At 41.7% G+C, this 9,899-nt stretch overlaps 1 protein-coding gene across 1 annotated transcript; it reads left to right on the forward strand.

The window, feature by feature from the left end:
- The first annotated feature begins 654 nt into the window (after window positions 1-654).
- LOC112554658 (alpha-(1,3)-fucosyltransferase fut-1-like) lies at window positions 655-5,997 on the forward strand. The gene is made up of 6 exons (XM_025222587.1): window positions 655-766; window positions 1,869-2,150; window positions 2,470-2,782; window positions 3,217-3,323; window positions 3,946-4,324; window positions 4,946-5,997. The coding sequence occupies exons 2-6, from the start codon at window positions 1,882-1,884 to the stop codon at window positions 5,270-5,272; spliced, it is 1,395 nt and encodes a 464-aa protein (XP_025078372.1). The 5' UTR covers window positions 655-766; window positions 1,869-1,881; the 3' UTR covers window positions 5,273-5,997.
- Window positions 5,998-9,899: the final 3,902 nt, after the last annotated feature.

Consider the following 9,899-nt stretch of genomic DNA (forward strand, 5'->3'; position numbering starts at 1 on the left):
GTCCAAGGTGGAGTGGGCATGTCTGTGAGTGGGTAGGGTGCTGTAATGCTTGTTTCTGCACCTTTTGTGTCTTCTAACTGTTTGATGTGATGTTGAATAGTGGGTTGAGGGGTGGGACGACCTGTTCTGTGTTCTGTTCTGTGTCTGTGGGGTTGCGAGATAATGATAATTATGATAAAGTGGTTGTGGGGTTTCCTCCAAGTCAGGGGTGGGCAATTAATTTTCCCAAGGGGCCGGATGAGAAACTGGATGGTTCTAGAGGCCGGACTAATATAGTTAACTTCAGTTTACCAATACTTAGTATATTTACTGGTGGGCTTCCAGCGGCGGGCCGGTCTGAGACAGGAGGCGGGCCGGATCCGGCCCGCGGGCCGGCGTTTGCCCAGGTCTGCTCCAAGTGATCAATTACCCGCAGTTAAATTAGTAATATATCCACAGCGACCATCTTTCAAATTATTTCTTGCACGGTGATTAACATATATCTGTTCAGGGGCTTTGTAAACTTCTTGCACAAGAGTGGTTGTAGGGTTGTGGTTGTTCCCCCTGTAGCTGACTCGACTATAAATAAACTGCTTTCCCGTGACGTCTTTTTTCTTTTCCAAATGACGTCAAACAAATGACGTCAAACAAGTGACGCAAACACATACTCACACAGACATTTCATACACATCATGGACGTAGATAGCCTAAGTAAGGATCTTTTCGTGATACACACAGTTAGGAGTAAAAAAAAAACAAAAAAACACACAAACTGACATCGTGACAGGTGTGTATGTGTACACTTGCTTGCCTTCTTTGTGTATTCCTTTGTTATTTATTCCTTTGTTGTTTATTTTGTTGTACAATTATTTCTTTCTCGACCATTATTTCTTTTTCCTACACAAATTTTCACGGTAATGAGGAGCTGGGTGCCTAACAGTAATGGCTAGTCAAATTTCAAAGTTTCCACCAAGTGATCAATTACCCGCAGTTAAATTATTAAATATATCCACAGCGAAAATCTTTCAAATTATTTCTTGATTAACATAGCGAAATTATCATAAACTTCATATATCTGTTCAGATTTGGGGCTTTGTAAATTTCTTGCACAAGAGAAAAAGTGTTTTATTACTACCATAATAATAATAATGACTGGTGAGGTGGGATGTGGTCGTCCTCTTGTAGGCGTTTTTTGTTGAACGATGATGATGATGATGATTGATGATCATTGGTGATTGATGATCATTGATGATTGATGATGATTTTAAAGAAAATGTTCTGGTCTGTAACAAAATTACAGACTTTAACAGCTGTAAAGATGAAAGGAAAGGGTTTTTGGTTGGGCAGTTCCTCTCTCCAAGAATTGACATATTAGGAGGTGGGGTGAATGGGAGGATGTGTGAATCGTGTCTCCTGGGTGTAATTAAAATGAAAATCTGCTTGACAATAATGTGACAACAGCACATTATCTTGAACTTTATGTGGAAAGTGCAGAAAATGTTTTGTTCATTGCAGCGTGTGTGGGGTGTTAAATGTTCTTTGAACCAGAGGATTGGGTGTGTGGCAGGGACAACCGTGGTAAAATGGATAATAGTGTGTGTGTGTGTTGCTCGACAAAGACCCCATCTTCGGGGAAATAAACCTCCAGAGTTGTTGCTTAATCTCTAATTATTCCTGGCCATAACGATGTAACATCTGTGAGGAATAAGGTTCCTGGTGTACAGATGACGAAGAGAGGGAGTAATGAAGGATTTTTAGGACGGGTTGAGTAAACAACTGAGTGATGGAGAGAAAAGCAGAATACTAACGTAGACTTGAACGATTTAATAAACAGAATGGATGAATGATAATGTCCTCGACAAAGACTCGCGAAAATTTTTTATTTTCAGATATAAAATCAAGATGATGGTGCGAAGGAAGCTGTACTACATTTTTCTTCTTATCGCGTCTGTTTTTGTTATCATCTACATCATCACCGTGCACAGGGTTGAAAACTGTAAGCTGAAAGACAGGATGTCCGAAAGTAGAGAATTGTCTTCTCTGGTGGGCACAATCAACAGCGTCCCAGAGATAAATGGAACAGAGACAATAGAAGATAACCAAAAGACCAAAAACATCGAGGACCTGGATCCGGATGAGGAGGTTCAGACCTATGACCACTGGCCAAAACTGTATGTTGACATCAGTATACAGTCTGTTAGTGGTATTTGTTGTGTTATACGTGAGTCTTAAATTGAGCTAGCGAAGCACCTTTTTTGAGACACCTGAATATAGTTATATTCCCTTAAAGTAATAGCCTTTGTTTCATCAAAAAAACTGTACCAAAAGGAAAACCAATGTTTTCAAAGAAATCCATGTGCAGTTTCTTTAGAGACTCCTCAATACAATTATGCAGTTTTTGTTGTTGTTGTTGTTGTTGTTGTTGTTGTTGTTGTTGTTGTTGTTTGTTTTATTTGAATGATTTCAATGCATCCCTGCCCCTGTCACCAGGTCAAAGAAATTCTATCCCAAGCCCATACCGCGCAGTACTTTTCGGCCAGACTACACGATCACGTGGGACTACGACACCACGGAGTTCCTGAAACGTGCAGACGTCAAAGGTCAGCCGCCGAAAATCATCATGTGGATGGTCAAGACGCGCTACCTGCCTCCACTTCCGGAGCCTGTGCACATGCGCTTTTGCCCGGAAATGCCGTGCCGCATGACGACCAACAAGCAGTATCAGAAACAGAGCGCGGCCCTCGTCTGGGCAGGACAGATCATGCGTGACCCCGAACCTCCCAAGAGGTCACATCCCGATCAGGTAGACTGATATTAAAGCAGGGACCGTATAATAGACTAGACTGCTGGCAAACTAATTTTTCCGTTTTAATTTATGAAACAAACCCTTAGCAAATGAGCTTCAGGCTTAATTATCAACACGTGCGGGCTTTCCTGTTTGACGGAGGTACAAAATCTCAAACATTATGGTCTGCTCTGTTTTCCTCTTTAAGAAAGGGGGCGTGGAGTCGACAACGTTTGCAAAATAAATTTTAAAAAAATAATAAAATATAGCGAAAGAACAAGTTTGGTGGTAAACTTTGTTACTTTGTTACATTTCTGTGCGAGTTGCTGTTGGTTTACTTTAAAAAAAAAAAAGCTCGCCAAGACTTGACTTTCATTATTATTTATTTCTCTTTTTGTATGATGTTTATGCTGGTTAGCGTAATCACTAACACTAAACAAACCTTTGGACAGGTTTTCGTCATGCACAACCACGAATCACAGGACCCTGGCTGGATTCAGCTACCCAGTTTTCGCAAAATATCCTGGAAGTCGGCCTTCAACTGGACTATGAGCTACAGGTAGGTCAGCGGATAAGAGAGAATAACTTCTCTACCGACAAATCTGAAACTCGGACTGTTGTGTCGCTGTCACACCAGTGGCTGAATGTCATATTCATGAATGTTCTGCCACAAATACCATCCGGACCGGAGGCCTTGCGAATATTTACTCGCTGAAACAGCTCCATGACAAATCTCAACCTTCTGTACAGAACTAAGAACATCTTTAATTTGCACTGAGAAGTCATGAGACTGGAAACGAGCAAAGAAAGCATTAGGGGCATTAGGCAGGGCCGTACTGTCAACGCCTGAGATCGAGATTTTGGCTTTCGCCCGCTTACTCCTCGTATCTCAAATCTTGCTCTCATCTCGAAGCAAAATATCGCTCGCTCGGCTGCTCGTATCTCAAAACACTCGTATGTCGAGGTACCACTGTATTGGAATTTCATTGAAATTAGAAATATAGTTAACTTAAATGTATAAGGATTATTTGTTTACCTCATTGATAAATGCCAGTAAATGCTTCAAAAGACTGGGGAGAGAAGGGAGGAAGGAAGGAAGGGAGGGAAGGAAGAAAGCTAGTGAGCAGGGGAACAAGAGTTAAAGAAACTCAGCATCTGTAACTTTTCTCCTCTTGTTGAAGGTTTGATTCCGACATCGTGGATTTGTATGGCTTAGTGGTGAAGCGGAAGACTGTTCCTGAGAAGAACTACACAGACATCCTGGCCAAGAAGAAGCGCTTTGCTTTCTGGCTGGTCAGCCACTGCCCGTCGTACGGCCGGCGCGAGGACTACGTCAAGTTGCTGCAGCAGCACCACATCTCGGTGGACAGCTACGGCGACTGTGGCTCAACCAAGTGTCCGCGCAGCCATGATGACGCCTGCTTCCAGTTGATAGACACGGACTACAAGTTCTTCCTGGCCTTCGAGAACGCTTTGTGCAAGGACTACATCACCGAGAAGCTCTTCCGCTACCTCGGGGCCAACGTCGTCGTCGTGGCGAGGGGCAGCAACGAGTACAGGGTGCGTACCACGTGACGTTGTCGCTGGGTGGGTCGAAGGTCACGGATCGATTGAGGCTTTGAGCTTTGTGTAATCTGTAATTATTTGCGTTCAGATAAGGTAGACTGATTTTTTTCTTTAAAAAATGATCCTAAAACAAGGAATATTTTTCTCATTATAATTCATCTCCGCCCCCAGGGGAGCATAGGGCCGCAACTACACCACGAGGCTCTAGTTGAGTTTGTGTTGCAGTTGCAGTTTCTGTAGCAGGGGTTGTTTTACAGGGTGGGGTTGCTAGCTCCACACCCTACCTTCTTCTCCTTCATCGGGGCTTGGGACCGGCAGGCTACCTGGGGTTTCCAGCAGGTTATATATCTCTGATAAAAGACAATATTGCAGGTAAAGGGAGTACATAAAAGGAATACTTGAGTAAATGGGAAAATAAATACTAATCCTGCTAGAACAAATTTTATGTTCGTGGAATATTCAGCGTATTATAACAGCCCTGTCTGATTTATTTATACAATTTTTAAAGAATGTTATCAAGATTAAGCTTCATTACACTGCGCAGAAATAGTGTAAAGAATTTTATTATAATTACACATCACATATAATTTTTTTAAAAATATTGTTTGGCTCCAGTACCACGCACCACCTGGGATCTTCGTCAACACGGCGGACTTCAAGACAACCAAAGAACTAGCTGACTACCTGCTTTACCTGGACAGCCACCCGGAGGAGTACATCAAGATACTCAAAAAGAAGGACCAGTACCAATACCTTTACGAAGACTACCCGATTCGTTCAGAAGATGGTGAGGTGGTGTACATGCATTATCATTACGAAGCCGTCAGCATGTGCGAGATGTGTCGAAGGCTCTGGAATCTGAATACGTACCGGAAGTCCATTCTGGACATTGTGGAGTGGTTCGACAAAGAAAACTGTTATCCTCCCACAGATGTGAAATGAGATGACTGTTACAAAGTGAAAAAAAGCAATGGTGGTGACACTTCTTTGCCGGGTGTGGTTAAAACAGAGTTGAGAAAAAGTGTTTTAAAGAAACAGTTTGAAATGCATATAAGAGTAAAAGCATTGACACACCCTTATGCATCAGAAAACTGTGTGCTCTGGAGTTTTCCATTACAGAGAAACAGTACATAAAGTCTTCATATACAATTAGGCACTAATATCAGAAAATATAAAAAAAAAAATTAGTTAAAACAATTCAGTTAGAACATCTTATTGTATATTAACTTTTTAATAAACTGGATGTGATATCGTGTTTATTATGAGTGACATACTTTGATGAGTTTAAGCATGACCTAGCAACTTGGATAAAGGTCATGAAAATAGTAACAAATCTCAATTTCTTCTTATATTGATAAATAAGACTTCGAGTATTTTGTATTTGAGTGGATGTGGGAATGCAGCAGAATAAAACCCCAAGCAATTTAAACTGGAATGTAAAACTTGCATGCATGGGAAAACTCTGCAATAAAAAAGAAATTTACTTATGAACATTTTCATGGCACACTTGTTGAAGTTGAAAGTATGAAATTTTGTTTGATTTATTGTTTGTGTTTTATTTTCTTCAGGATACATCATTGTTTGTGCCTGTTATACGAGAGACAATCCTTGCGCATAAACATCAGTGTGAATGGATGTACTATCGCAAAATTAGTGTAAATTCTTTTGTTGGCTAGTTGGCTAGTTTAACGGGCAAATGCTCTCCCTGTGTGCCTCTTCTGAAACGCATGGCGGGTGGATGAGTTTGTAATCCTCAATATATTTTTTAGCCCAAACAGCGACACTTAACTTGCTGGACCTTGTCAAACCTTTCTTGGCCGCGTCTCCAGACGCCATGGCGTGCAGCACAGACGCGACCCTACGCGATCCCTGTCACTCCCGCGAGACTCCATTACCCGCAGACAACAGACCAGGGGCCTGTGAACCCGACCTGACCAACCACCGTGCGATCCTCCTCAACACCCAAAAGTCGCGACCGCTGGTCCTCAAGTCGACCACGAGGCGACCTCTCCAGTCTCCTGCACGGTTCATCTCCGCAGGACTGGCGACAGGATCCCGATGAGCTGGCAATAAACTTGTCAATGCCAGCTCCCAGCCTGCCCCGCAGCGCCTGACCCCAGAAGACTTAAAGGGGCGTAGGTGACGAAAGGGCTCGGTATTGTTTGCACCTGGCGAGACAAATGACGGCTCTACAGAACAGAAGCTGACCTGATAAGCGTATTACAAGAGGAGATTGAAATCTGGCACCACTCGAGACGCACATTGGTGTATTCTGTGAACAGACTGCTGAAATCAGTTAGGAGAAAGAGCCAGAGGACGAAAGCAGAACAAAGGTTTTTCTTGTCTTCTCAGTTCTGTCTCTGGCAGAATTACAGACCGACGCGTTCTATTTCGGGTATCAAGCCTCCTCCTTCTTGCACTTGAGGTGAAGAAAAATGCTGAATAAATATTACTTTAAAGTGTGCAATACCACTAAATGACCTTCTTAACAGGTCCCACTGTAAGATATTTGACCAATTATTGTGAGTAGGCGTTGCTCCTTGAATGAACCGGCTTACTTGCCCATCCAATGTGGAGCAAGACTTCTGAGTGTTGCTTCAATTTTTGCTCTGTTTATTTGTTTGTTGCTTTTTTTTGTGTGTGTTTGTTTGTTTTACTGGTCTTTTTGTCCATCTAAGAAAGGATTTATTAGCAAAGTTTTCTGTTGCCGGTTATTACAGTTGCTGATACAGATCTTCATCCAGGACCTTGAATTTGCCATGAGCGCTGTTTTCAAGTTTTAAAAAAGTCGGAGGTGTTAAAAGAGATTGAACTCTACTCAGGAACATCTGATTTGCAAAGCCCGTGCCCATGTACCTATTCTTCCCCAGCAGTTTTTCACTGATAAGAATCCATTTAAAATATCTGATGTCAACCGGGAAAAGTAAGCTGAACCACACAGGTGTCGAACTGGCTAGCACACACGCCTTGGGCCTCTACGTGGTTCTCTAAACCACGAACCTCTTTGTTCCAACCACTTGGCGATCCACTTGCCCTGTTCCCAACTATCGGCGAATCGCAGCTCAACAATGAACATTGTCTGACATTTAAAATATAAATACCTGCACACGGCCACAGGGGATCAAAGAACTCTTGAAGCTGAATTTTTGGTGAATGAACTCAAAGCGGTTAATGTCAAGCGTAAGGTTTCTGCGTACGAAAATGTCTCTAAAAATGAGAAGGAAGGGAAAATGGTTTGTTGCCCTGAGTGAAAAATGACAAAGGCAAAGGTGATTCATGTACCAAGATCTTTGCTGGTGTAACAAAGAATATTATCGAGATGTAGGATGGTAAGTTGTGGGGAAAGGGGAGGGAAGAGGATAGGAAAGCTAATGTGACAGTTACAAAAGGGCAGAGAGAGGAAGTTTGTGTCAGAGATAAATTTTTCTTTCTTTTGTTCTACTTAAATAGCTAACTTGATATACAACCGATTGAGCTTTTGTTTTTTTTTTGTAGATTAAAACCCGATAAAGCGTTGCATTCATCGTGTGATTTATTGCTGCCATGTGTTTTTGTAACGTGTCCTGATTAAAACAAATTTCTGTGAGTAGATGGCGCTGTAGTTACTTCAGACACACTTGCACATTGAACAGACCTTCCTTGCACTATTGTACAGGGAAAAAAAAACTTTTACGAAGTTTGCGATTTAAAAAAAAAAGTTTGCTTTAAAAGAAAATCTATGAATCAGACCATGATACAGAGCAACGCAGCCACACATGATAGACTGATATCCATTATGTCCTGCCGTCCAAAAAAAAAAAAAAAAAAAAAAGATAAGAGATCCATGTAAGTCGTTGTTTGTCCAGTACCCTACCACGTGCAATGTCGTTGTCAGGAGGGGTAGTCACGCACACCTAAGTGGATGGACGATTTATGGCAAGTCCGGTAGGGACGAGGGAGAAGGAACTGGATGTGGACAAAAGAGTGACACGAGCGACAATGGCGTTATTGGCACAGGTGAAGACGAGGACCTCATCTCCCTCTTTCTGTGATGGCCATTGTGATAGCTTAAAAAAAAGTCATACTACATGCGAGATCACACTTCACCCCACCAGCAATAGAATTAAAGCATAGCGTTTTTCAATATTGCACTCCATGCAGAAAACTATCAGTTATAGCTGGTAACAAGTTTAAAGATTCCTTAAATTCTGTTTGATTTGTTAATGACTTAAATGTTAGTAAGAAGCATAACTCTGTATCCAGACCTTGTCAATTCTGTTCATCGTCCATTCTTTTCGTACAGTGCCTACAGTGACCCTGGCAATACATCTACTTCCTACAAAAAATTATCTGTTAGTGACACTAAAGGATAGTTTGCCGACGCGACTTAGGTATCCTCCACTCCGACACGGAGAAACCCGATGCCGTCCCCTCATCCATTGGGCTGCTCACGATGGTCTGTTTGTCGAAAGATTACTGCTCTTCCGCCTAATCTGCGTGTCAAGAGAACTGTACAGACTGTGAAATGATACAAAATTACTGACGAAATGATAGTTGTCTAGTCAGATAGATACGCCGCCTTACCACGAAAGGTTACTGGAAGTTGCTTTCTGGTTTAGCAAAGGAACATGAAGTGGTTTTGAGTTTCTAACATATATACCCGTATCAACTCTTCTACTTCAAATCAAGAGCACATTAAAAGAAAGATATTTTGAAAATAAAAACAGGACATAATGCAAACAAACAAACAACAACAACAACAACAATAACAACAACAACAACAACAACAAACAAAAAACTCTGCTTGCATGGTGTGTGTGCGATTACTTTTTATTAACAACTGTGATAGGATATCCAACTAGTGTGCTTAAAAACTAGTGAGGCTCGCAAAGAAGCAAGACGAACGACACCCCTCGAGTGGCGTAGGAACAAGAGACCATAGTCATGAAAGGGGAATCCTCTATCCTGGGGCAACGTGGAAAATTCAAGTACAAACGTCTTGTTTTCGAAAAAGTCCAGGTCCTACAGCTGCTATTTTACCCCCGGAGCTGTACTTATACAGCGGTGGCAAAGGTGTCAAAGGCAAAATATACATGAATTATAGTCCGCGGGGTCTTGACACTTTTTGATAACATCGGGAACAAGGCATTTTTCCCTTAAGTTCCCATTTAGCCCTGGTAAAAAAGACCTACTCTCGCTTCATAACTACGACCCTAGAGTGGGCGAGGGGCAACCACACTCTCAACAAAGATTTTGAGGGGACAAGAAAATCTGTTCCCCTCTACCTTCCCCAATGCTTAAGATATGATTCTTCACAAAGTACAAAAAATATAAAGGAGCCGAGAGAGAAAGAGACAGAGATAAATGACAAATCTTTATTTACATGGGTAACAAAATAATCAAAAGCTATGTTTTTATGTCTAGCTTTGATCTCTCCAAAAGAAAAAAGAAACACTACTACAAAACGAAGGCATTAATCAAGGAAGACAGGTTTTGTTTTGGCACACTGACCTTGCAAACCTTGAATGTGATTATCATGATTGTAAAGTTTAGCTTAATCTGAGTATTGCAAAAAGTTTTTTGGGATTGC

This window comes from Pomacea canaliculata, linkage group LG13, assembly GCF_003073045.1.
Source record: "Pomacea canaliculata isolate SZHN2017 linkage group LG13, ASM307304v1, whole genome shotgun sequence".
In the NCBI taxonomy this organism is placed as follows: domain Eukaryota; kingdom Metazoa; phylum Mollusca; class Gastropoda; order Architaenioglossa; family Ampullariidae; genus Pomacea; species Pomacea canaliculata.

Bases quoted from the DNA above. Each gene is read 5' to 3' on its own strand.
- LOC112554658 (XM_025222587.1), top strand. From the start codon at position 1,882: ATGATGGTGCGAAGGAAGCTGTACTACATTTTTCTTCTTATCGCGTCT. The intron at 2,783-3,216 runs GTAGACTGATAT...ACCTTTGGACAG, and splicing joins AGAGGTCACATCCCGATCAG to GTTTTCGTCATGCACAACCA. The intron at 4,325-4,945 runs GTGCGTACCACG...GTTTGGCTCCAG, and splicing joins GGGGCAGCAACGAGTACAGG to TACCACGCACCACCTGGGAT.